This window comes from Haemorhous mexicanus, chromosome 11, assembly GCF_027477595.1.
Source record: "Haemorhous mexicanus isolate bHaeMex1 chromosome 11, bHaeMex1.pri, whole genome shotgun sequence".
Taxonomy (NCBI): Eukaryota; Metazoa; Chordata; class Aves; order Passeriformes; family Fringillidae; genus Haemorhous; species Haemorhous mexicanus.
The window spans coordinates 7,569,974-7,596,251 of NC_082351.1; the positions used below are offsets into that span (position 1 = coordinate 7,569,974).

General features: G+C 59.4%; 2 protein-coding genes across 2 annotated transcripts in view; one reads left to right on the top strand and one right to left on the bottom strand.

Annotated features, from left to right (window-relative positions):
- The first annotated feature begins 381 nt into the window (after positions 1-381).
- LOC132332191 (semaphorin-3D-like) lies at positions 382-23,185 on the top strand. Its single transcript, XM_059856239.1, has 18 exons — positions 382-541; positions 11,931-12,134; positions 16,602-16,762; positions 17,447-17,509; positions 17,733-17,852; positions 18,169-18,271; positions 18,373-18,501; positions 18,794-18,939; positions 19,168-19,282; positions 19,390-19,459; positions 19,812-19,956; positions 20,033-20,255; positions 20,377-20,465; positions 20,946-20,987; positions 21,259-21,416; positions 21,620-21,684; positions 21,859-21,989; positions 22,074-23,185. Exons 1-18 carry the CDS (start codon positions 397-399, stop codon positions 22,485-22,487), a joined length of 2,523 nt encoding a protein of 840 aa, XP_059712222.1. The 5' UTR covers positions 382-396; the 3' UTR covers positions 22,488-23,185.
- RAD54L2 (RAD54 like 2) overlaps positions 23,104-26,278 on the bottom strand; it is a 69,023-nt gene continuing 65,848 nt past the window's right edge. The window contains exon 23 of the mRNA XM_059856238.1: positions 23,104-25,849. Within this exon, the coding sequence (XP_059712221.1) occupies positions 25,782-25,849 (68 nt within the window). The 3' untranslated portion in view covers positions 23,104-25,781. The remainder of the gene's footprint in view (positions 25,850-26,278) is intronic.

The window sequence follows — 26,278 nt, forward strand, 5'->3', positions numbered from 1 at the left end:
GTAAATACATCAGGTCCTTGGATATCTGTGTCTGCTCCTGCTGCACTGTGCTTGTGCACTGGAGCCCAAATCCTCCCAGATTTGCCTTTCCATCACATTTCTCTCTGGAGTTGCCCATGGATCAGAGCTTTCCTTTCCAGCCCTGATGCCCGTGTCCACGAGCCTCTCCCATCCACCGCTCTTTGCCTTCCCAGTTCACAATAGGAGCGCTGCAGCCGGGGCTTTCCTATGAGCTGGGCCCCGAGCCGCAGGGATGGAACTTCCCGGGAACAGACGAATATTTTTCCCCGTGGCTCCACGGAAGCCCGGCAGCTCCCGCACCGCTAGATGGCAACTGCGCCGTGCGCATGGAGGGACGGAGCGGACGGAGGATCCCGCCGCCGGGGCTGGCTGTGAATGAGGGGCTGCCCCCGGCTGTCCTCCCACCTCCGGCTCCTCCTGCCGCCGGCAGCCTCCAGGTGCTCTGGCTTCACTGGGAGAAGACGCTGGAGCCGCTGGAGGGGCGGCAGGGTGGGCATCGCCGCTGGGAGCCCGCTGGCCGGTGAGTAATGAGCGATGGGTTTAATTAATTGTTCGTGAGCTCGGGCAGCCCGGGCTGCCTTGGCTGGCTCCGTGAGAGCTGCCTGGGGCCGCATTGCCAGGGGGAGCAGGAGCCGGGGTTCATCAGCCCTGAGTCCGTCCACTTGCACTGTCGGCTCCGTTGTGTTTTACAGCTTCGTGCAGAGTAACTCACGAGTGACTGGGCTTATCCCAGCCCCTGTGCAGAGAGCAGAGCTCACCCTGCCACTCTGTTTGCCCTAGCATGGCATGAAAAGTTCTACCAATCTGTATGGAATCATGGAATGGTTTGAGTTGGAAGAGACCCTAAAGATCACCTTACTCCAATACCCTGATCTTCTGTGTTGTATCTTTAATGCTGTAACTTGGGTCCCAGGAGGTTTTGTGCTTTTTTACTATGCTGAAGCTGTTTCCAGAGCTGGTTTTTCTAGGGTTTCTCAGCTTCAATGCTCTGCTTTGTTGCTGAGGTTTAACAGCCCAAAACCCACACTGGGCTAATTGTCACTAGCCCATGCTGGGGGCTTTGCCACTGCTCAGAGATAACTTTGTCAGATTTCTCCTTCCTCACCAGATAAAAAATCAATCATTTGCCTCCAAAACGGTTGTGTCGTTCTTGATGTGAGGAGAAGAAAAAACCAGCAGAGGGAATTGTCCTCTGCTTGGGCTTCATAAAATCTGTTGGGACAGGGAAAGTGTGTTCCTTCAACCCCCTCTGCAATGCCTCAGCTCTCAGAAACTCGGGTCAAATGATACAGCAGGCAGAAAAGAAACAGTGCCTGAGAAATGCTGAGTGCTTTCCAAAGGAGTCCCTTAACTAATGATCCCTCTGCTTGGAAGCATCACAGACCTTGGGGATGGATGGCTGGGAGTCAGGAGCCTTGCACGCCTGAGTGTCCTGAGAGTGACGGGTGGGTTTTGGTGTGAGGGGCTGATACTCAGGGTGAGGGAGGAAGGAGAAGGCTGAATGGCTCTTTATGCCCAGAAACAAATAACAAAACACTGGAAGAACTTAAATCAAGACAAAGAGGGTAATTTCTTTCTTTCTATCCTTGAAGTAAGACCACCCTTGGCATGAATCGCAGCTCCTGAGTATGTGCCCTAGGCAGCTGTGCCATGGGATGCACTGCCCACTGGAAATCAGCTCCAGTGAGCCTGCCCTTAGTTAAGGAGTTTATTGCCTTTAGAGAACCACTGCTTTGATCCAGCTGCTGAGCACTGTCAGGAAAACACTGCTAAACTGGAAAGCAGCATTTTTCCTGCAGCCATGTGCCCAAGGGAAGGGGGGAATGCTGCCAGAGATGTGGTCCCAGAGCCGCGGCCATCCTGCACACATGCCGGCCACGCGCCCAGAGCAGGAGCCATGGGGAGCTTTCTCCCGGCCAAGTGGAGCGTGTCCCAGCTCTCTGCCGGCCACTCCTCGCTCAGCCTTCAAAGGGAGGGGTCAGGCAGCCCTGACGGGTCACTGGCTCGACACGATGGGCTGCTGGGACAGACAGATTGCTCCTGCTGCGTTAACGCTATTGAAAACGACAGAGACACAAACACCCCGGTGATTAATGAGCCCGGGATGGGGAAGTCAACCCGAAAGCCAGGGTAGAGATATCAGCCCCATAAGAAATATGGGAAGAATTCACCCCTAATCTAATCTCACTGAATTCCACAAGCGTGTAAGACAGGGATCATTTGCTGCACTTCCTTAGGTTGAGAATTAAACAGGAAACCCCCAAGGATGTGAGATGTTCTCCCAAATACCATCATGCCTGTGCACAGAGGCTGGAGAGCAGCTGCCAGAGTCTGAGCCATCTCATCTGGCTGGACAAGGTGATGCCCAGGCTGTGCTGCTGCCAGCAGCAGCATCCAGCAGCACCCAGCTCCAGGACAGGGAAGGGGAGCCAAGTCTGGGGTCCTTGGCAGCTCTTGCCCTTTGTCAAGCCCAGCCCGAGCCAGCAGGGCTGGCAGAGGTTCCAGATGGGGGTCCTGCTGCCTGGCTCTCTGCCATGCTCCTGTGGCACCCTCTCAGGGGCTGTTTACAGTAGGAATGAAGATTTATTGTAAATTTTGGCTCCCAGACCTGGAGCTGCCTCTTCCTCCAAGTTTGGTCTCTCCCCACTCCATCTGGGATTACAGTGAGAGGTGGCTCAGAGGGCACGGGGCAGTTAGATCCTTACAGGCCGCACATGGTTACATACCCACAGAGATCAGTCAGCTGAGTCACCTCCTGGCCTGGGGGGCAGCTAGGAATGGCCTTTGGATGGGGAAGAGGAGAACACACCCGGTCTCATCTGCCATTTTGAGGTGCCCCCCCATTTGGAGGAGGTCATATCAGGGGATCATGCTCCCCACTGCTTGGAGCAGGGAGCAAAAAGGGGAGTGGGAACAGGGAGAGAGGATGAAAACAGTGTTACCTGCCCTGGACTGGGTCTCCATCCTTGGTCCTCTGGTCCTTGCAAGCCACCTGATGCCTCCCTGCTGCTGCCCTGCTCACAGGAGCTGGCTGTACCTTCTCCAGAACATTTTACCTGGGGAAACTGAAGCACAGGATGGTGAAAGGACCTGTGAAAGTGACAGGGCTGGACTCACAGTACAGGGTACCTAGTCATTCTCCCTCCCTAATGACTAGATTATCTCAAATCACTGCCATAAACCCCCAGCACCTCTTTACAGGTAGATGTCTTGAATGGCAGAGGTTCTGTGGTATCCAGAAGGGAGCACTCAGTACTCCTGGCAGAGATAAGCCTGTATTAGTCCAAAGTGTAGTCACTGTATTTGGGCTCTGCCACCTCCATGCTCCATGCACCCCCTTATCTCCCCCGGCTCTGCTGTACCTGCAGGGATGCCACATGTGTGCTCCAGAGCAGCACAACCCCTCTCCGCCGTCAGCATGGCACGACATGGAGCACAACTGTTGCCAGCATCAGCCCCCGTTGGCTTGGGAACCTGCCCAGGGTCTGGTTTCCCTGGAAGGACACGGTTCACAAGCACTCAGCTGTGTGGGGTTATTGTTCTGCTCTCGTGTGCTGGCGAGCTGCCATTGATTGTGTGCAGGAACTCCCCTGCTTCTCCCACCGTCAGATCCAGGTTTATTTCCCCCTTCTCTAGGAGGAGACCACTGATGTCAGCTAGCTTGGCCTGAGCTCTTTGTAGTGTGAAAAGGGAAACAAGGGCTTTCGGTTTCAATCTGTCCCTTGCCTGTCCTCTGAGGTGGAACTGGCCTTCCCACGGTGTGTGCTCCCAGCAGGAGGGTGCTGACACGGTGACAGCTCTGCCACCGTGTGCCAAAGCCACGTGCATGGAGTCAGGCTCTGTGCTGAGCTGCCCTGTGCTCTGGGAGGATGAGCTGCTCTTCGGGGGGAGATGAGACACCTGGGGTCAATCCCTGCCCTGCTGTGCTTCCCATTTGGCCATGAGCAGGTCACTTAGTCCATGTGTGCTTCAGCCCCACACTAGGGTAATGACAGCCGCGGTGGCCTTCCATGGTGGAACCATCATGGTGCAGATGAGTTCATGGGGGCAGAGAGGTCTTCAGGTGAGGTAGGGGTTGGGCAGGAGGACGTGGCACGTGGGGCTGTCTGCTTCTGACCCTCTGGAGACACTGGCACAGGAGCCGTGCTGGGAGGAGTAGCGCTGGCTTCTCCGTGTTTGCAGGGCAGGGAAATGACAAAAGGAGGGGAGCCGTGTGCTCTGGGGCATCTTGCTGAGGCTGCCCCGGTTCCCCCACAGCAGCGCTGTGACATCAGCCCAGCGTCAGACCTGTCCCAGCCCCTGCGGCCGCGCTGCACCTTCAGCTCCGCCCGGAGCCGACCCGGCCTCTCCCGGGGAGAGAGACCGAGCAGCTGCCCGGGGTGAACGCCCCCGCGTCCATCCCAGCGTCCCTGCTGGTCCCCGATCCTGGGAAATACCCGGCACTGGAGCCGCAGCCCTGGCGCAGGCAGCTCCCCGGGCCGCTGCCGAGGTGCTGGACGGATGGCGGGGCTGCCAGCAGTGCCTCGGGAGCCCGCAGAGCCCGGCCCGGCCCCCGGGGGGATGGCAGGGATGGCAGCAGTGCCTCGGGAGCCCGCAGAGCCCGGGCCGGCCCCCGGGGGGATGGCAGGGATGGCAGCAGTGCCTCGGGAGCCCGCAGAGCCCGGCCCGGCCCCCGGGGGGATGGCAGGGATGGCAGCAGTGCCTCGGGAGCCCGCAGAGCCCGGCCCGGGCCCCGGGGGGATGGCAGGGACGGCGGCCGGAGCGCGCTGCTCCGTGGGGCTCCGAGGTTTGCGAGCCAGAGACCTTACCCGGCAATCCAGGCTGAAATTCCCGGGGAGCCCGGCCAAGAGGCTCTGAGAAGAAGCAGATAACAGGTCAGGCACCCTCCATCCTCATTAAAATACTTTCTCCGGCGGAGCCCCCCACGCCTGCCCAGCCTGTTCCAATTAGCGCAGCGGCCGGGAGCGCCGGGAGCAGGGCTCCCGCTGATGAAAACAAAACACGGTCGGGCTTTCAAGTGTCAGGGGAGGCGACAGTCCCAGCTGGGACAGGTGGCCCCGGGACTGCGACCAGCAGCCGTGTCTCTGACTGGCAGCGGTGAAGTGGCTCATGAGCCGGGTCACCGGGCAGCAGAGCAGGTATTTCATGGCCAGCTCCTGCCTGGAATGGGGAGATGTGGCCATGCTAAAAGCACTCTGAGTGGTGCTGAGCTTCCCTGTCCAATAGGTTTGGAGGTGGGAAGCAATAATACCGAGGTGAATGAAGGAAATCAATGTTGCAGATCCCGTGGACTTGCTGCAGAAAGCCTGGGCATCTTCAGGAAGCAATCAGTGCTTGCAGTGTCATGGGAGTGCTGGGACAGGCTGTAGCCTGCCCAGGGAACAGGAATTCTTTCCCCAAGGCTAGCTCTCCCTGGAAACACCCCGGGGATGGAGCTGTCCCTCCCAGCCCTTGGGTGTCTGCTGGAATCCTTTGCAGGGGTCCCACCAGGACCCAGCCAAACCCACCCCTCTTTCCCAGAGGCCACCAAAGGGGCTGCAGGCCATGACACTGGGTTCCAGCTGGAGCCCTAGGGCTGGTGAGCTCTGTGTTGAAACCCTAGGTGTCACCCAAGGAGGCTTTACTGGCAGTCCTTGGCAAGGAGCACAGGCAAACCAGCCCCTTGCTGGAGTCCATGCTGATCCCTGGCCCTGCAGCCCCTGCCAGGTTTGAGCACATGTGGGATTCACCCAGGCCTGAACCTGGAAAATCTGAAGCCCAGAGAGCAACTCCTGTGTGGGGCAGGGCTTCTGAGCCTCCCCAGGGCTGTGCTGAGTGTCAGGCCATGTGGCAGACAGGTGACAAGGGTGGGTTTCAGCACTGGGGTACAAATGGCTCTGAGGAATTCAGTGCTGCCTCTGGGGACCCCCGAGGCTTTGAGAACCTCAGCAGGCAGGCACAGCCTCTTCTCTGCCTTACTTGGGTACTTAACACAGCATTAAAGCATGGCAAGGCCCCTCCAAGGAAGTGTCTCTTCTGAGGAGATACTGCAGGAATTGGGCCTGTTTAGTCTAGGGGAGAGAAGACTGAGAGGGAATCTCATTAATGCATATAAATATCTCAAAGGTGGGTGCCAAGACGATGGTGCCAGACTCTCTTCTGTGGTGCTCAGCAACAGGATGAGGAGTAATGGCCATGAAGCAAAACACAAAAAGTTTTACCTCAACATGAGGAAGAACTTTACATTGAGGGTAGCAGAGAACTGGACCAACTCCCCAGGGGTGTTGTGGAGTTTCCCTCTCTGGAGACATTCCAAACCTACCTGGACTCATTCCTGTGTGACTTGGTCCAGGTGTCCCTGCCTTGACGAGGGGGGGATGGACTGGATGACCTCCAGAGGTCCTTTCCAACCCCTATAATTCTGGTTTTCTGTGAAAGAAATTTAAGCTTCTCAATTGCACTAGGAGGCAAATTGGGAATTTAGTACACTGAGTCATCCCAGAGTTTAATACACCAAGTTAACCCACACTTGTCCCTCCTCTGCTCTGTCCATGGAGGAACCCAATCCTCTGTGAATTTGCCACTTCCCACTGGTGTCCCAGTGTGGTTTGCCCACTCCAGGAGCCCTGGGGTGGGCACCAGGACTGTGGCACTGCTGTGTGCTGGAAGCTGCCTGTGCTCTGGCAGCATTTTAGGTGAGAGCAGACCTGCAAGGTGCAATAAATGCTGTGACTCCATTCAGCTTTCTCTGTTCATTGGACTTGCTGCCCCCCCTGGGGCTGGATGTCCTTGGGGTAAATTAGGACAAGGAACAGTGGATGTCCCATTCAAGCAGCACATTCAGGAACATCTAAAAGTCCTGCAGGGGCTGGAAGCAGGGGCTGATCCAGCCCTTCACTGTGCCTGTCTCTGTGCCCTTAGACAAGCCCACTGCTGGGTCACCTTCCCAGCCAGGTGCCCAAGAGCCAGGCCAGGTCAGGCTTCACCTCTCAGTAGCAAGGGAAAGGTGGGGACTGAGCCAGCAGCCTCTCAAGAAAGGGATTAGCAGGATGTTAAGGGAAGCCAGCTCTTTATCCCTTCATAAACAGTTATTAATACCCTGGCCAGCCTCAGGCTTGGCAAGTCCCCATTTGCTTTCAGAGGATGTGGTCCCAACTGGAGCGTGCCTGCAGCTGCTGTAACTTCAGGGACACAAGCACTGTGCTGTGCTTTTGCTCTGGGTGTCACCACAGGCGGCCAGGTCCCTCTGATAATACCCAGACCCCCAGACTGTCCCTGCCCCACTGCCACTGTCACCCCTGGCTGGCAGGGGTGACATCCCGAGGGTCTGCAGGGTGCCAGAAGCAGCTGGGCACCTTCCACCCCACCCGTGGTGCTTGGCACACTCCAGCAGGGTTGTCTGGGAAGAAAGGGTGGTCTGGGGCTAACTGCAGCCAGGGGACAGCAGCGGGGGGGATGTCCCGGCTGGACGGGATCCTGCTGGCCCCTGGCCATGTGATGGCAGAGATGGGGCTGAACCTGGAGCAGCCTCAGCCTTCCGCTGCTGCCCAGTAATCCCTTATCCAACCCGTCCAAAAATCTCCTCCCTTCGTCTCTGCAGATCTGTGTGGGCACGTGTGACCTTGTTGCTGAAGGTTTCACTGGGACCCTGATACTCCCCAGGGCACACCGTGCTGTCCCAGTGCCACCCAAGCTCTGGCACTTGGTTTGTGGCCCCAGCTTTGATGTCGCGGAGCAGGACCGTCACGTCCTCCTCCCACAAATCACTCAGCACCACAGGCTCCCTCAGGGACTGGCTCTGCCCCAGCCTGGCAACTCGGAGGGAGGCAGGGAGGGCTCACCCATGTGTCTTTGTCCTTCCACTGGAGAAAGTCGACAGCTGCCTCTCCCTGCAGCTGCCGGGGTATCCATCATCCCGCAGGGGATGGAGAGGGACAGCCACAGCCCTGGGCCGAGCAGGGAGGGGCAGGCGGTGGCTCAGGGACAGCTGCGGGCGGGTGCTCCCAAGGCACGGGGCCAGCAGCTCGGGCTGTGCCCGCTCCCCTCACGCGTGGCTCCTCATCCTCACGGCACGGAGCAAGGCCAGGCACCCAGCTGGCCGCAGATGTGTGAGGGATGGGCACCCGGGCTGAGTCCTCCGCACCTCCTGCCGCCGCTTTGCCCCTCAGTTTCCTTGCCGGAGTGTGACTCCTTTGTCCCAGCTTCCAAAAGTGTCCAGAGAGGGAACCACCCACAGCAGGGCTTGTACTGGGAGAGGCAGGACAGCCTCAGGAGCGCGGGGCTCAGGTCTGAGAGCCAGGGCTTGGGTGCTTGGGAACCTTGGGAATCACCACCCCATGGAGGGGGTCTTGGCTCCCTGCGGCTCCCCCCCTCACGGCGAGTTCTATCTAGCCCAGCGCTTCTGTCCCCTGGTGGGGATGATCCCTATGGATGGACGCTGGCGAGGGCGCAGTGCCTCTCCTCCCCCCGTTCCTCGAGGTTCCCCAGCTGTTGGGGAGCAGCATTTTGCCTCCCGGCCCTGGCAGCCCCGCCGTGTAAGCGGAGAAGGCAGCAAGCAGGCTGTGAGCGCCCTGGGGATTATCGGGACACAATCGGGGCTGTGAAAGCAGCGAGCACATGGCAACGCCGCCGTTCGTGCTGCGGGATGGCCGCGGAGCTCGGCTCGGCACGCTCTCCCTCTCAGAGATAATCTACAGCCTGATAAACCCACTTCCAGGGCCCTTCCCCCTCTGACATTTGGGCTGCTTTAAACTATTCACGGCACCGCTACACAAAGGGCTTGTCAGGAGGAAATTGGTGCTTTCGCGGATAAGTGATTCCCTCCCGTACCCGTCTCAAACAGAAGGGATTTGTCCTTTCTCTGGGCTGCTCACTCTCTGGCAAGGCTTTCCAGGGGATTTTGTGTGACAGCCCAGAACTTCAGACCTGCTGGACTTCTGTTCTGTGCAGAACTCAGTGCAGCCTTGGAGTAATTAAAGGGAGCTTATAAAAATGAGGAAGTGACTTTCTACACAGACAGATAGTGCTAGGTCAAGGGGGAAATGGTTTCAAACTAAAAGAGGAGAGATTTTAGATTAGATGTCAAGAAAAATTCTTTACTGTGAAGATGGTGAGGCCCTGGCACGGGCTGCCCAGAGAAGTGGGGGATGCCCCATCCCTGGAAGTGTTCACAGCCAGGTTGGATGGGCTCAGAGCAACCTGACCCAGCAGGTGGCATCCCTGCCTGTGATCATCTGGAACAAGATGACCTTTAAGGTCCCTTCCAACACAAACCATCCTGTGGTTCTGTCACTTCTGCAGATCTCCAGTAGAAGGGGAGGGAGGCAGGGCACACTGGAACCAGGGCACCTGGTGGACTGCTGGCAGACTCAGCCCAGCACCGTGGTGTCACCACATGTGCCACCTATGCCTGGCACTCCTGGTGACTGCCAGCCCCCCAAACAAGGCTCTGCCATCCCCCAAGTCCTCCCCTGCAGGTCCTGTGGTGCCTGGAGTATGAAATGTCAGCCCCCTGCATCCCCTTCCCTCAGCAGCACACCCTCATCAGCACTTCCCTCTCCAAACTGAGCTGGAAAGAGTTGCAGCTCTGGACAGTTGATTATTTAAAGCTGTCGAGAATGTTTAATTTAACCCTGGATTCATCATTCCCAGCTTGTTTCCATCCACCAGGCACCCGAGCTCCCCCTCTCTGTGTAAACTCTGTGAGCTCTTCCCCTCCAGCTGATCTGTTTCCCGCTGTCCCTGCACTGACTGGCACAGCCAGGGATGTCCTTGTGCCAGGGGCTGTGGGCACAGGGGCCTGTGCCAGGATTTTAGCCAGGTGCCAGGAGGTGGATGTGCCTCACCACTGCCTGGTCACGTTTGGAGGGAGCCCCTAAATACCCATGAAAGGATGACCCCCGTGGGAAGTGTTTCTTACTGGAGGTTATCCTCTGGCAGTTTTTAAATTTCCTTATCTGCTGCAAACCCCTCGCTCTCCTATGCCTGTGCCCCAGCCCTCTGCCAGGGCTCTGGGATCCTCCTGGGCATGTCTGTGGCTCCTGCTACCACAGCCCTGCTTTTGGCATTCCCAGGGCAGGAGATGGAGCTCTGGTATAACCGAGCTCTACAGGGGAGCACATGCCTGGCCCTAAACTCACCGTGTGTGAACGTGTCCTGAGGAAGGAGCAGTGCCCTGCCTGCCATCTGCAGAATCCCAGCCTGCCCTGGCATCCCCTGGGTCGTGAAAGATTCCTCCAAGTCTGCCTTAGCCCAAAGTCAAGCCTAGCACAGACCCAGCTCCATTTATAGAACCCTTCAATTAGAGGACAGCATTTTCCCAAGTCCTGCAGCAACACAACACACTTTGGCAAAGGAAAAAAATATCATCCCTGCCAGATGCCATCCCCGTCCTTGTGATGACCCTTGGGGCAGCAGTGCTCGCCCAGGGCACGGCTGTGAGTGCACAGGGTGGCTCTGGGGGAGCACTGCAGGTGCTGGGCACAGGAAGGGCTGAGATGCAGCTTGTCACTGCTGCCTGCTGGGGAGGTGTCTGTGGCAGCAAGGGCAGCACTGCCTGTGAGTCCCCATGTGGCTGATGGGTTCCTATCCCACCTCTCCACAATCCAGGAGCAGTTTGAACCTGGCCAAACCCATCATGCTTATGGGGTGGTTTTTGTCCCCTCCCTAGGCAATGGTTGATGTGGAAAAGTGCCCAGGAAGGGCTGGCTGGGTGGGGAGAGCTGCCCCACACTAAAGAGAGACAGAGCACAGCACAGCCACCACCCTGAGGTCACATCCATGTCCCAGAGTGGTGCCAGGTCTCCTGGTACCGGAGAAGGACCTGGAGCAGCAGCAGGTTGTGCTGACCAGAGTGAGATCCAGGCAGCAGTGAAGGCAAGAAAGGAGCTGCATCCAGCCCAACCACAGTTTGCTGCTGGGAGGGAGAGAAAGCCCAACCCCACCAGCCCAAAACCTCCTCCCTAAGCAGAGCTGAGCACTCCTTCTTGTGCAAGGCAGTGGAAAGTCTTGGCTCCACCATCCCTTCCACATCCCGTTGCTGGCATGGCAGGAATCCCCTGCTCCTTGTGCCAAGAGCCTCTGGCCAGGGATGAGCCAAAAAGCTCATTTTAAATCTTTCAGTCATGGCACTGGAAGAAGTTAATATGCAGCAAGAGGGAGAGTTAGTCAGAGCTGCCATGTAGGGATCAAGTTTTTTATTAAGTGGAGAAAAAGCATCTAAGTAGCCTGGATTAAGTGGTTAGAGCTGGCAGGCCAGCCCTGCTCCTGGCAGGGGCTGTGGGAGCTGCTGTGAGAGGCTGTGAACCCCTGTACCCCTCCAAAGGGGGGTATGTGTTAAAGAGCCCTTCCAACCCACAGCACCCTGGAGCCAGAGGATGCTGGTGGCCTCAGAGAGCTCTGTGGTGACAAGGAATTTGCAGAGATCCCAGCCAGAGATGTGTCATGCACACACAGAGCCACAGATGATATTGGGGAGATCACAGAAAGGGCATTTACGGGTGGTGCTCCAAAACATGAATTCCCCTTTCAGTGAAAGGGATGAGGTTTAACACCAAGCTGAGAACAGAGGACTATTAGGGATCCTTCAGCAGGCTCTGCCAAGCACTGAGCCTGAGCAGATACTGAGCAGAGGATGCCCAAGCTCTGAGAGCCCATTGGAGGGTTGGAAGGTGCCACTGCCCTCACATCAGTCACCTCCAGGATGACAAATCCCAGCTCTGCCAGGTTCCACATGAGGTGGGCACGCTGGCATCACCCCGCACGCCTCCCCTGGGCAGGCTGGAATAGCTGTCCTGTGAACTCCCTGGGCATGGAACGTGCTGGAGCCCCCAGGGGGGTGGAAGGTAAGAGGGTGCCAGCCACAGCTGCCCTCCCAGTGCCCCACTGGCCCAGTGCCCACAGCTGCAGCCTCTCCCCTTCTCTCCTTGCAGCCGGCGTTGGAGGTGGCATCTCGGCGCTGGACCATGGTGCTGTGAGGGCGAGCAGACCCTGCCCACTGCCCTGTGCCAGCATGTGGGCTGCCCCTGGCCACTGGCTGTCCCTGGCCACACTCCTGCTCGGTCTCCTCCTGCAGCAGCTGGGCAGCAGCAGGGCATGGAAGCAGCATGCCCCACGCCTCCGCCTCACCTACAAAGGTAAGGGGTTCCTCGGGGTCTGCACCTTGCCTGGGAGGGCTGGGAGAGCTGTGTCCTGGACTGGGGCTGAACTGGGTACCCCTGGGGAATGTCCCCACCTTCAGCTCACAGGGACACTGAGCCCTGGGACAGTCTCACCAGCCTCTTCCTCAGCCTCCCGCCACCACAGTCCTACCCCAGCTCAGCCCTTCTGCTTTTGACCCTCCTGTTCTGCCAGGAGAGACTGATTCCCTGTGCAGATCATCTCCCTGCTTCACTTCTCCCTTACTCCCTGAATCTGGCTCTCTGTTTGGATGATGAGCTCCTCAGGGCAGGCACAGTTTGCTCCTCTCAAGCCTGATGCAGAGGGGGGACTGCTTTGGTGACCTGAAGATGCAGCTAGGGCAGACTGACAGCACAAAACACAGCTCAGAGAAGTGTGGAAAGGGAGCACCTAAAGGAGAATGGCCTGAGCAGCTAGAGCAGAACCCTGCCAGCCTGGCAGCTTCTCACTCTGCCATGAACCTGCAGCATGGATGTGGCCAATTGAGCTGCTTTTAGCTTCTCCTATGTGAAAAACAGCAAGTTTCTTTGGAGGATGGCAGCTCAACACATCTCCAGTGCTGCCCTGGATGTGACCATCGGGAGGGCTGGCCCAGCCCCCTCCACACCTGAGAGAGGGTGGAGCAGCTTTCCCACGGGCACGGCACTCCAGGCTCCAGGGCCACGCTCTTGGCCCACTCCATCACCCTGAGAAGCTGCTCTCCAGGCAGGGACAACCAGCACAGTGAAAGATGCTCCCCTTTTGTGTCTGGAGAGGGCTGGACCTCCCAGGGATGCAGGATATCTGTGTGAGGAGATGGCCCTGCTGTTAGCCCAGCCCAGAAACAGCTCAGCTCTGCCTTTCCTTGGAGCCAGAGGAGGCAGATGGGGCTGCTAGGGCAGCTGGACAGAAAGGGGACTGCTGACTTCAAAGCCCCAGAGTGTCCTGGGCCAAGCATGCCAAAAGCCCTCACGCCTTGGGCAGAGGCAGGAGAGGAAGCTCCCAGCATCAGGAGGGCTCAAGCACGAAGTGAACAATGGCAAAGGGATGTGACTCATGGACAGCAGCGGGCAGGTTCAAGGACACAATGCCTTGAGAAGTTTAGGTTTAAAAACCCCTAGGAAAAAATAAATAAATAAAAGGAGGCCTTTGAGAGTCCATCCACGGGATCAGCCTTGCCCTCAGATCCCAGCATGGGGGTGGCAGGCAGAGCCTCGGTGGGGCGGGGGGAGAAGACGTAAGCAGGGCCGAGAGAAGGAAATGACAGCAGCGAGGGCCAGGAGAGCACAGGAAGGATGGGGCACAGGGCACGGGGCCAGCAACAACAGCAGCGGCTCCCACCCTGCCGAGAGGTTTAGAATAGCACACGGGGCAGCCTGGGCTCAGCCGGGTCAGGCTGGGTCAGCCCCAGCGCTGCCTGAGCTCAGCCTCTCCTTGCCCGGGCTGTGCTGCAGGGAGAGCACAGCAGCCCTGCCAGCTCCTCCTGCGGGAATGTCCCAGGAGCTGCTCCTCTACCAGCCTTTCATCTGCAGCCAGGCAGGACTCGGCAAGTGCTCCTTGGAGCACGGGGAGGTCACGGGGCTCTGTTATCACTCCAAGGGCTGCCCTGCACGCCCCTTATCAGCCAACAGCAGTGAGGGGCCAGAGCCCGATTTAGCACCAAGCCTGCCCTGGGCTCCAGGGATCTCCTCCGTGGGCTGCTGTGCCTGTGAGGGGGAAGGGGAGAGGGCAGCACAGCCGGGCTGTGACCCCAGGAAGCTCTGGGTCACCCTGCACGGGGGGTGCTGAGGCTGAGGGACAGGAGATGATGGATGGGACAAGGCCATCCATAGCGGTCCCGGCAATAAAGACAAACACCGTGGCCTTGGGAGATAGTGAACACAAAGGAGAGGATGTTTCTCTGGGTTCACCCATACATTTGGCCGTGGCATGGCTGCTGCAGAGCCCCCCTGGTTCCCTGTCTCCAGCATTGGGTTTGGATCTAATGACCCGAGGGTGAGAAGAGGCTGGGCTTTGTGCAGCAGCTTCCTGGGTCACTCAATGTCCCCTTGGTGAGAGAGCAGAGCCATGGGGTCAGGCTCAGACCCTCCTGGTCATTAACCTGCCAGAGGGTGCAAGTGCAGGGCAGTGAGTCCTTCCAGGGTTCTCCCACGTACTACCAGAGGCAGCAGAGAGGGCTCTTCCATCACCCTGCCTGACCTTGTCCTCAGACAGGGCTGGTGCAGGTGGTGACAGTGACCAGCCAGTGACATCACTGGGACCAGCCTTGTACCCATTCCTCTTAATTACACTCATGTACTGGATGAGCCTTTGCCCTCCCACCCCACTCCCCCTGCCAGGGGTACCCAGACCTGCCTGACATTTCCCCCGGATCAGGCAGGTCCTGGGAGCGTTGGCAGACACAGGAGGGTGAACGATGCACCCACCCTGTTGGAGACCCAGCAGGGACAATGGCCCACAGGAAGGGACAGGAATTCAGCTGTTAATCCCACTCAGCGGGTGGGAAATGACTTGGAAGCCTTCTGCCCTGTATCTCTGGCACCCAGAGACCCCTTGGGCACTCAGGGAAGGTGGGGAGTGCAGAGGGGCTGTGTGGGTTTTTGTGGCAGCAGGAGGAGAACCAGGAGCTCCCTGATGTGGCTTGGAGCTGCTGCTGGCAGGGGAGGATTTGTGTCCCCGCTGGAACGGGAGCTGCCCGGAGCAGGGGAGAGGGAAGCGCCAGCTGGGAGCCAGCCTGGCCGCTGGATGCAGGCAGGGACCCACACGCTGCCTGGCCCGGCAGGGACCAGAGGACATCCGTGGCGCCTCCAGCCCGCAGGCTCTGGCCTCGCTTCCCCTCTGCCCTGGAAAAGGAGTGGAAGGAAGTGACACAACCTCCCGGGGCAGCCGGTTCCCTTTGGATGGAGCCGTGCCTGTGCCCACGTCCACCCCACCTTCACCCGGGGCCGCACGTCCGCCCTCGCTCCCCTCCACGCTGCATCCAGCACCGGCTTCCCCCAGCACCTCCTTCCCTCTGCTCCTGACACGCTGCTGCACTCCATGCGACTTTGGGCAGACTTTCAGCCCGGATCTTGCAGGTTTCCCTGAGTTTCCAGCCACATTCCACCTCCATTCAGCCCCCATCTAGTGCAGCCCATCTCCATCTCCCCCTCCCAGTTTTTCCCGTTACGCTGCACTACACCAAAGCCAGGAGCAGCCTCGCCAGAGGGGCCAGCCCTCTGTCCCCAGCCATGTCCTGTCACTTCTGGAGAGGGAAGAGATGTGGTATGACTTCTGGAAGCTCCAAGGACTGCCTCAATGCTGCTTTGCTCCATCTTGATCCCTGGGAGCAGAGCTGGGGGCGGCTGCTGCTGCAGTCCCCTGTCAGTGCCATCGCCACTCTGGCTGCACTGGGGGGCTCGCCCCACAGACACTCCCAAACCCGGCACTGCACATCACAGACCACTACTGGCCCCAGGGATGCTGTTTCCGGAGTTTTAACCAAGACACAACAGCTTATTGTCCTCCTCACATACCCACATGGCCACAACTGTGCCAGAAGGGCCGGGCGAGCCGCCCCGGCTGCTGCACGGGAGGAGCTGCATGGGGGGAGCTGCAGCCAGAACAGCAGAGCCTTTCCCTCTGGCCTGTCTCTGCTCCCAGAGGAGTGCACTGGGTCAGGGCACCCCTGGATCTTTCCCTGAGCCAGTGCAATGCTGGGTTTAGGCTACACCTCAGGACACAGAGTGGGAAATGTGGGGTGCTGGGTTGGGGTGGCACTGGAGGCACAGATGGGGATTTCCCCTACAAGGGTCAGTCCCAGTGCATCCATCCACCTGCCCAACCCTGTGCATGGGAGAGATGGGAGAGAGCCACCCAACCACTTCACAGACTTAGGGGTGAGTGCAGAGGGTGCTCAGAGCAGGTTGTACTGGCTCTGTTTCCATACAGCCTTTCCTTGGAGGGATGCTTTGCCCCAGCAAACAACAAAAAACCTTTTTAATGTAAATTCTCTTGATCTGAAGCCCAGGGAAAACATGCCAGGAGTCACAGCAAGTGAGTCACCTCTCTGCTCCATCCTCTGCCCACAGTTTCAGGGCGGCTTTGGGGCTCCAGGAGCTCCTCTGGAAGTCAGGCTGGAAGCTGAGCACTCTGAGCTACTGGGGATGAGCCCCTGTCCTGCCCTGCGCCTGCAAACAGCCCAGCTAGGGCAAGGTCAGAGCAGTTCTGCTCTCTGTAGGAGTGACTCCTTCCCTCAGCTAAACATGTAGAGGAGGCTCCATGATGAGCTCAGGGACTCCAAGGGTGGTGGGATTTTCCAAGGCAGTGGAAGGAATGTTGTGTACCCTTGGAGCAAGGATAGATAACCAGAGCTGTCCCAGAGAGGGAGGCATGGGGGCTCTGGCTGCAGGTTGTGTCATTCATGGATGGGTTTCTCTTTCTCCCACCTTGTTTGTGCTCCTCAGACCTGCTGAAATCCAACAGCTCTCGCCTACTGCTGGCCTCAGGGGATGGGATGGATTTCCAAGCCCTCTTGGTAGATGAAGACAGGGCCTGGCTGATGGTGGGAGCAAAAAACCACATTTTCCTTCTCCATCTGGACCATCCCAGCAGAGAGCCTGAGAAGGTCAGTACTGGGAGGATGGTAGCCCTGGCCAGGCTGGCTTCTTCCTCCGGGGGAACCACTCCTTGTCCCAGCGCCAGGGTGTGGAGGTGGATGTGCTCTGAACTGGGCTGTTCTAACCTCACCAGGGACACATTTGCACCAGGATGTCTCAATCAGTGGGGTCAGCCCATCCCTGGTGGAGCTGTGCCCTGCTGGGAAGGGCTGGCGCCAGAGGGAGAGGGTGGCTTGGCCAGGAGATGTGACCTGGGTGGACTGCAGGCAGTGCCCAGAGCCCTGCTGTCACACCTAGTCCCTGCTGCTGCCTCAAGAGCTCCAGCAGTGACTCCACTAATGTCATCCCAAGACATCCTGCTGGCCGGCTGTACGGCCCGAGCCCAACAAAAGAAAATCCCATTAAGGGGCTGCAGCCTGGTGTTCCCACAGGCTGGGATCCAGGAGAGCCTGCCACAGCCTGGGTGGGCCACGGCACGCCCAGGCTCTGTCCCCACGCCAGGTTCACTCCGAGTTGATTTGGCAGGCTGCCCACTGGGCCCTGGGGACTCAGGGGGGTGTCAGCTCTGTGCCAGAGCAAGCCCCTGCCGTGCACCTGAGCCTGGCAGCGCCAGCTGGCTGAGCCTGTTCCCACTGCTGCCACGGCAGGCTGAGGGAAGCAGGGGCTGCATCCATGGGGTCTTTGTGTTTCAGATTTTCTGGCCAGCCCCCAGGGAGCAGGTCGAGCACTGCCAGCTGGCAGGGAAGAACGTGGAGGTAAGCAGGGCTGGCGGCCCCCACCCGTCGCCTTTGGCAGCTCAGCACTGATATTAAACAACCCCGTTAGCCCGAAAGGGAGCCTGGGGGTCTGCCTGGAATGGCGCTGTGGAGCCAGCCAGGGCCAAGCCCAGCTGAACAGCTGCCAGGACAGGGTCTGGCCGGGGTCTGCACCCCCAGCAGTCACCACGGCTCAGCCCCAACAAACATCTCCCCTGCGCAGACCGAGTGTGCCAACTTCATCCGCCTCCTGCAGCCCTTCAACCAGAGCCACGTGTTCGCCTGCGGCACCGGCTCCTACCAGCCCGTCTGTGCCTTTGTCCAGCTGGGAGCCCGGGGGAAGGTGAGGGACACCCTGGACAGACATATCCCTCAGGCAGAAGGTGCCAAGGGACCCCTCACCCTGGGAGCAGTGGGAGAGGGAGCCCCAGAGCCTCGGGAGGGTGGCCAGCCTGGTGCAGGCCCTGGCATTGGCATGGAGAGAGCAGCTCTGGCTGTGGAGTGTCAGGGTGTCCCAGTGCGGACGGGACCAGGTTCTGGCATCCCCCTGAGGAGCCCACTCATCACAGACACACCAACCTCCTTCCCACTCTTTTCCCCAAGTTCCAGCTTGTTCCCAGACTCTCCCTGGTCTGACATGTCCCCCTTGGCTCTGGCAGGGTGCCAGGGCTCCCCGCATGCAGTTGGTGATCCACTCCTTGGAATCGGGGCGAGGACGGTGCCCGTACAGCCCCCACGAGCCCTTCACGGGACTCCTCATCGGTAAGAGGCAGTGAGGAGCAGAGGGGATGCTGGGAGGGAAGTGCTGGGAATAATCTGCACCGGGAGGTGCTGCTTCCCACCCACATGCTCCAACCCTGCAGGTGGGGAGCTGTATTCAGGCACCTCCAGTGACTTCATGGGCAGCAGCGCTGCCTTCTTCCGGACCTGGGTCCATGGGGCCGAGCAGAGCTACATCCGCACGGAGCAGAACCAGGACCACTGGCTACACGGTAGGAGCAGGGGGACCTGTGGGGAATGGGGGCCTCTCCTTCCAGCTGGGGAGAGGCTGGGGCCAGCACTGGGGCCAGAGCTCTGACCTGGGCCCTCTCTCCTTGCTGGGGGGAAGCATTGATGATGGCCCTGGGGGGACCCATGCTCCAGCACATGTTCCACAGCCTGAGCACTGGGAATGGTGCTCTGTGTCCCCTCAGCGCCTCACACTGTTCCCAAGGGCTTTCAAGGCAGTACCACAGGGTGGAATCAGGGCACAGGGCCACATTGTGCTGCTCCTTTCCCCCTCAGAGCCTGTGTTTGTTGGTGCCTACACCATCCCTGATACTTACAACCCCCACGATGATAAAGTCTACATCTTCTTCCGTGAGACGGCCATGGACACCGGGCAGTGGGAGCAGCGACACATCCACGCCAGGGTGGCCAGGGTCTGCAAGGTCAGTTGCCAAGGCCAACACCCTGTGGCCTGCTGTCCCACCAGGTGGGCTTTTACCTGTTCTGGGCCAAGAAGCATCCCAAGCAGAGGAATGTGAGGGTGTCACTGCACACCTACCACAGGGAGAGAGCTCTGGGCAGGGGGGTGTCCCTCCATGGGAATGAGGAGGGCACAGCAGTGGAGGAGGCTCAGAGAGGCTGGACTGATCCTGGCTCTTGGTGCCTGGCAGAACGATGTTGGAGGGAAGCGCAGCCTCATCAACCGCTGGAGCACTTTCCTGAAGGCCCGCCTGGTGTGCTCCATCCCCGGGCCTCAGGGCACTGAGACCCACTTCGACCAGTTGGGTGAGTGCCCAGCCCTGTATCGCAGCTCCACCACGGCTGCTCCCTCCAGCACACCCCCAGGATGCCCACCTGCATCCTGTGCCTCACTTCCACCCCTCTCTTTGCAGAGGATGTTTTCCTCCTGCGCACCCGGGACCCCCAGAACCCGCTCGTCTTTGGGCTCTTCACAGTCTCCAGGTGAGCAGGACCCTGTGTGGGACAGTGCAGCCCCCACCAGTGCTGCCCCCCTCAGAGGGAGCTCTGTGGGGAGAAGGGCAGCACCACCACCCAGCTGGCTGAGGAAGGGCCACCAGCATTTCCCCGCTCTCCCTGCTGCTGGCTCACCAGCGCATCGCTAAACCTCAGTTTTGTTGCACAGTCAGTGATCCCCAGGCTGCACGGGCCGTGGCAAAGCGATTCCTGTCACCCCGGGGTGCTGTGCGTGACTCCAGGGCTGACAGGGGACAGCGTGGGCTCGGGGGGGTGGGTGTGCATACACCTGGTCCCCGTGGAGCAGCCGGGACACTGAGAGCCCTGTGCTTCCCGACAGCGGCGTCTTCAATGGCTCTGCCGTCTGCATCTACTCCATGGCTGCCGTGAGAGCCGCCTTCAGCGGCCCCTTCGCACACAAGGAGGGATTCGACTACCGCTGGGTGGAATACAAGGGCCGTGTCCCCTACCCCCGCCCCGGCACGGTGAGGGAACGGGGAGCAGCTGGAGGGGGAGTGGGACGGACTGGGCTGGCGCTAATGCAGCCCCTGTGTCACACAGTGCCCCAGTGAGACGTACGACCCCCTCCTGAAGTCCACCAAGGACTTCCCCGACGAGCTGATCAGCTTCATGCGCAGCCACCAGCTGATGTGGGAGCCCGTGTACCCGCAGGGCCGGCAGCCCGTGCTGGTCCGGGTCAATGTGCCGTACCGGCTGCGGCGGCTGCTGGTGCACCGGCTGGACACGGAGAGCCGGGACTACGACGTGCTCTTCCTCGGCACAGGTGGGAGCTCATCCCGGCTCTGGGAGTGCTGCCACCCCGGGGCAGCTCGTGTGGCACTCTGGTCCCGCCAGCCCGGGGGGGCTCCCAAGCCTGACAGCTCCTCCGCCCGCTGCCTTCACAGATGACGGCAAAGTCCTGAAGGTGGCCCTGGCCGGCGGGGTGAGCCGTAGCCCCGAGGTGATCAGCCTGGAGGAGATCAGCGTCACTAAGGTACAGGCAGCCAGGGTGGCACACGGGGGCTGAAGTGAAAGGGTGGGACCACACAGCCTCCCGTGGCCGCGGCACCTCCCTGAAGGCTCTGCAGGAAGTCACGGGCCGCTCTCAGGGAGGTTCTCACCTCACTGCTGGGGGCTCCCACCCGCCCTCGGCAGCCGAAAAACACCGAGGGATGCCAGATGACAGGGAGCCAAGTCATCTTCCAGCTCCCCATCCAGTCCCTGAGGGGGCATGTGGGTTGCACTTTGGAGCCCACACTGAAATGGGAGGGCTGAGCTCAGATTTGAAAGCAGGGCTGCTGGGCAGAGCTGTCCTGGGCTGCCCATGCCAGGAGGCCAGCCCAGGGCCCAGGCTCCTTGCAGGGAGCCGGTGACCAGGGACCTGGCATTCTGTAACCTCTGGGGTCACAATCCTGCTTGGTAGGCTGGGGCACCCAGGAGGGACTGACATGGCTGCCTCTTGTTCCCCCTCCAGGTACCTTCTCCCATCCTGGACATGAAGTTATCGCCAAAGCGGGTGAGTGTCCCTTCTGCTTCTCCCTAAAGCAATCCGGGGACAGGGATAGAGGCCAGCTGATCCCAGCCACTCTGCCGGGTCCCTTGGCCTCAGAGGGCCCACATTTAGGGAAGGGGATCCTGCCAGGGCATTGAGGGAACGGGAGGCTCTGTCTCGCACTCCTACTGTCCCTCAGTGTCTCCACCCCAGCATGGGGCTGGGCTCTGTTTCCTGCCAGCCCCGGTCTCCAGCCGTGGGTCTGACTGCCCCTGTCCCGCTTCTTCCCGAGCAGCAGGAGCTGTTTGTGAGCAGCACCCACGGGCTGCTCCAGCTCTCCCTTTACCGCTGCGAGCTCTACGGCAAAACCTGCACCGACTGCTGCCTGGCCAGGGACCCCTACTGCACCTGGGACAGCAAGACCTGCACCCCACATCTGCTCACCGAGAAGAGGTGAGTGTGTGCCTGGGCCAGCCCTGCATCCCCCGCAAGGTGATGCTGTTCGGAGCAGAGAAGGGCAAGCGGCAGCCCTGGAGCTTTACCCGTCAGCCAGACCCCTGCTGCCACTCTGCCTGCCTGCCCCCCACCCTTTCCTGGTGCCCCTTCTTGAGGCATTGCCACGGAGGGATCCCACAGCCCTCTCTGCTCTCCCACAGGCGTGCCCGCTGCCAGGACGTGCTGAAAGCTGACCCGCTCAGTCAGTGCCAGGACACGGCAGAGGGTGAGCGCCGGCTCCGGCGGGGGCAGCCAGCTGTGCCCAGGGAGCGCCATGCCCTGCAGGGACTGCGCTGGGAAACCAGTGCCCCCACCGCGGGCTGGCTGTCCGTGCTGCCCTCCCTCTCTCCCTCCGGTCACACAGCCTGCACTCAGGGCACTCACCCCCTCCCCTGCACAGGGACAGCCGCGGTGGAGAAGGTGGTTTTTGGGGTGGAGAAGAACTCGACCTTCCTCGAGTGCGTGGCGCGCTCCCCGCAGATCACGATCCGCTGGCTGGTGCGGCGCGGCGAGGAGACAGCCCCGAGCGAGGTACGGGGACATGGCGGCAGGGACCAGGAGCGGGGGTGGCTTTTATCCCCAAGGACTGACCTACGAGCTCTGTCTTTGCCCCAGGTCAGGAACAACGGACATTTCTTGGTGCTGGAGCAAGGGCTGCTGATCCGCCAGCTGGCGAGGGAGGACGTGGGCACCTACGAGTGCCAGGCGGTGGAGCGCTCCATCTCCCGGCTCCTCACCCGGTACAGCCTCCGCCTCATCAGGCATGAGGCCACGGAGCTGCCACCGTACAAACGGAGCAAGGGGCTTGAGCCGGGAGGGACCCACGAGAGCCCCCGGCCCCGGATTGACCTGCACCCGGGCTCCAAGGGCTTCCCGCGGGCCCTGGGGGCCCCGGGCACCAGTCTGGACGCCTACTGCAATGCCCTGCGGCTGCAGGAACGGCAGCGGCAGCGAGCCTGGCACAAGTGGCAGCACCAGTCCCCGGACAGCAAGAACGGCCGGGTGCGGAGGCACCCGCAGCGCCTGTGAGGGACGGAGGGAGCCCGGGCTGCCCCCAGCTCCCTCCCCGGTCTCTCCAGGGCCCGTCTCGCACGTCGGCACCAGCTCCGGGACACCTCTCGCCTTGCCGTGCAGAACCGCCTCGCTGTTACTACCTCAAGCCCCGCCAGCCCCGCGGCCTCTCCGCTCCCCACGGGGCACCGGGGCCAGGGCACGCAGCCCGCACCGCCTGTCCGGGGCTCAAAGCTATTTACCTGCAGAATATTTATTTTCCTTGCTTTCCCCTGGCTTTGACTGATGATCAGCAGCAGCAATAATAAGCACAGAGGACAGGGAGGGGCAAGGGCCAGCTGTCCCAATGGTTCCCTGACTCCCACAGCACCCAGCCCAAGCAGAGCCAGCTGTGTGATGCCTCCCTCTGCTCTGGAGGCGGCAGGATGTTCACCTGGCTGGCTGCCAAGGTGTGGATGGAGCCCAGGTGCTGCAGGAAGCAGCAGGACACAGTTGCTGGCTGAGGCTGGGCTCCAGGTGTGCATAGGTGCTCATGCCCAGCCCAGCTCCAACCCACTTCAAACGACACCACTTTCCTTTTTTCATTTTGACATTTATTTTACTGGGGAAAAAAAAAAGGAGAAGCAACAGGCAGTTATACCAACTTACAATTTATTATTTTTTTAAAAAATGACATGAAACACAAGTAAAAATAAATACATCATATAAACAACAAATTGTTCAAAGTCTCTGTTCTGGGAGATCGGGCGAGCACATCCCGTTGGACAGAGAGAAGAGGGAAGCACATGATCATGCGTGGGGCCAACCGACCGACCCGCCCGGTAGCAATACTCTTTCCAACCACAACAAGACAGGCCACAAACTAAGGCGGTAGTAAAAAAAAGAAAAGAAAAAAATAAAAAACAAACCCAAACCAACAGAAAACCCCAAATGCGACTCAGTGATGGATTCCTTCAGGCTCCCATAGATGTTCCAGACTCCAGCTCCGAGCTGGGCACCATGAAGCAGCCGAGGCAGTGGTGGTGGCCCGGGAGGTGGCACAGGTTGCTCTCCCTCACTTGCCCCATCATCCCTTCACAGGGAGTGCTTGCCCTGAGGTGCAAGGAGCCATCCCTCACTGTAATCTAGCTGGACTATGGTCCCTGTTCAACCTCTGCCCCCCACCCCAGCCCTCCCCCACCCATGGTCCTTCCAAGACTGGGTCAACAAAATTTATTCCAGGGTGGTGAGAAATACCAGCTGTGAAGGTATTACCAGCTGTGCTGCACTTGTCCCTGTTGGCCTGGAAGCCACCCCCAAACCAGCAGCAATCCTCACACCTTCAGCCTCTTAAATTTGTTGCCCAGAGAGGCTGTGGACGCCCCATCCCTGGAAGTGTCCAAGGCCAGGCTGGACAAGGCTTGGAGCAAACCTGGTCTAATGGAAGGTGTCCCTGCCCATGGCAGGGGGGCTGGAAGAAGACAATCTTTAAGGTCCCATCCAGCCCAAACCATGCTATGATTCACTGACATCATGAAGTCAAAATACACATCATTTCTAGTGAAGACCCCATGGAAATCCCACCCTTTGCTTGCCAGAACATTTGCTTTCTCCAAGTAGCTGCACCCAACCTCCCCACCCTCCCAGACACTCCAGGACAATGTGCACCAGATCCTGCCCAACACGGGCCAGGCTGGGCTGTGCTGCACCCACCCTGCAGCCCCCCAGGAAGCCCCAAGAGCCACATCAGCAGTGGGGGCAACAAGCCCACCAAGCCCAGGGCACAGAGCAGCAGCAGCCGCCCAGTGCCCGTGGCACTGTCCCACAGCAGTACCCAGCCTTCACCCAACTGTCCCCAGGAGAGCAAACCTCCCACCAAAGGCAAGGACCAAGGGCTGGGTGCCAGCGCAGAGGCCAGCTGACCATTCCCAAGGATCCCACAGATCTGCCCTGGCCTTGGGCTGTGCTCAGAAATCTTCTTTACTGTCCAAAACCCTCTGGAGAGAGTCCTGCGCTGCTGTTCTCAGTGTCACCCACAGCCCCTCTGAGAACCAGCAGCTGCTTCCCATCAGGTCATTTGGAGACAGAAATTCAGCAGCAAAAGAAGAATTTAACCCGTGCAGGGAAAGCCCCTGTAGCAAGCTCATGAAAACCAAGAGAGAGCCCTCTGCAGCAGTCACATGCTGGAGAGGAGAAACCTCTGGGGAGAGCAGATGAGGGAGAAGAGCAGGCCCCATGGGAAGGGAGTTTTAGAGCTTAGAGAGCCCCTCCCACTGGGGATAACCCACACCCCCCTGTGGCTTCTGTGGGGCAGAGGAAATCGTTCCCATGGCACCGTGGAAGAGCAGGTGCCTTGGAGCAGCCCCAGCCACTGCCAGCTCCCATGGCAGCCCTGTGGTCAGGGCATCTCTGTGACCATCTCAGCCGAGGCTCTGCCAGGGCCCATCCCCTCCCTAAGAGGGGCCCAGGGCTGGTGGCTGGGGCAGAGCTGGGGCTGGGGCTGCACTGGAGCACTTGCTGTGCAGGGCCCCTGCGCTGCAGCTGCCTGGGCTGTGGATGTTTGCCAGCAGCAGGTCATGCACAGGGCAGCCACACCACAGGAGGGTGCCAGGGCGTGTGCAAGCCATGGCCACGCAGGAAGTGGGACAGCCCTCACACCTCGCCCTGGTGCTGGGTTAACAGCCAGCCCGGAGCACATTCTGCACCCTGTGGCAGCAGGATGGCAGTCATCCTCAGCTCCACAGGGCTTAGGCTCTGCTGGGGGACCACTGGAGAACATCAGGTGACAGCACAGGGATGCGCCAGGGCCTGCTTTGGAAGCCCTGGACGCTCTCCTGGAGAGGCAAGGAGCAGAGAGGTGTGCAGCCACCAGTACCACATCAGACCGCGGTGCTGACTGCCCCCAGCCACATCTTCACACCCTGTCCCAGCACAGGCCCCATTCAGAGATGATGTGGGAGGGTCCCTTGGATGAGCCCCAAGACCCTGACCCCCACAGGAAGGGCTGGGGTGGCCGCAGGGCTCTGCAGGGTCTGCTCATGTTCCCACCCTCCACACGCGCCCGCACGTCTCAACACTTGCTACTCTCGACAAGGAAAGCCCTTGCCTAGGTCCATTCCCCAAATCCACAGGAAAACTGACAGCCTCACAGGGATGCAACGGACATCTGGGCAAGCTGGTCATACAATCAGTGTCACAGGGTAGTGCATGAGGTGGACACACAGAGCACAGGAGGGCATGACTCACAGATGCAGCACTGTCAAGTCTTTGGAGAAACTTGCATGAACACCATCAGTTAATTTGCTTTGTTACTTTTGTGGGGGGGTTTGATTTTTATTTCCATGGTGCATCCAAAGACAAGTTGTCCAGCAGTTTGCTCAGAACCCCTCGGTTTTCAACTCCTAGGATATGTTAAAGAAGAAAGCACTATTTTAATGTTTGTTTTTTTAAAAAAATAATTAAAATAATTTGCATAGCTAAACTGTTGATCTAAGGCTTCTATGAATGGTGTGGTTATGTTTGACAGACAATGTCCATTAAACAGAGAAAGACACTAGGAAAGCCCCATAACATTTTTTATTGTGTTTCCGTAACACACGCGTGCACACACAACCCTCTCTCTAAGGAAGGGAGGTCCCCATCTTCCAGCACCCCTTTGGTGGAGGATATCAGGACATCCTGCCCTTTCCTACACCTAGTTGGTCCCAGCAAGCACCAGCGACTGCAGCCTCCGTGGCCTAGGGGCCCCCTACAGGCTACCACCAGCTCCAGGGCCATCCGAGGCAGGCGAGCACAGCTCCTGCATGGCGATACCCCGATGTGACACGGAG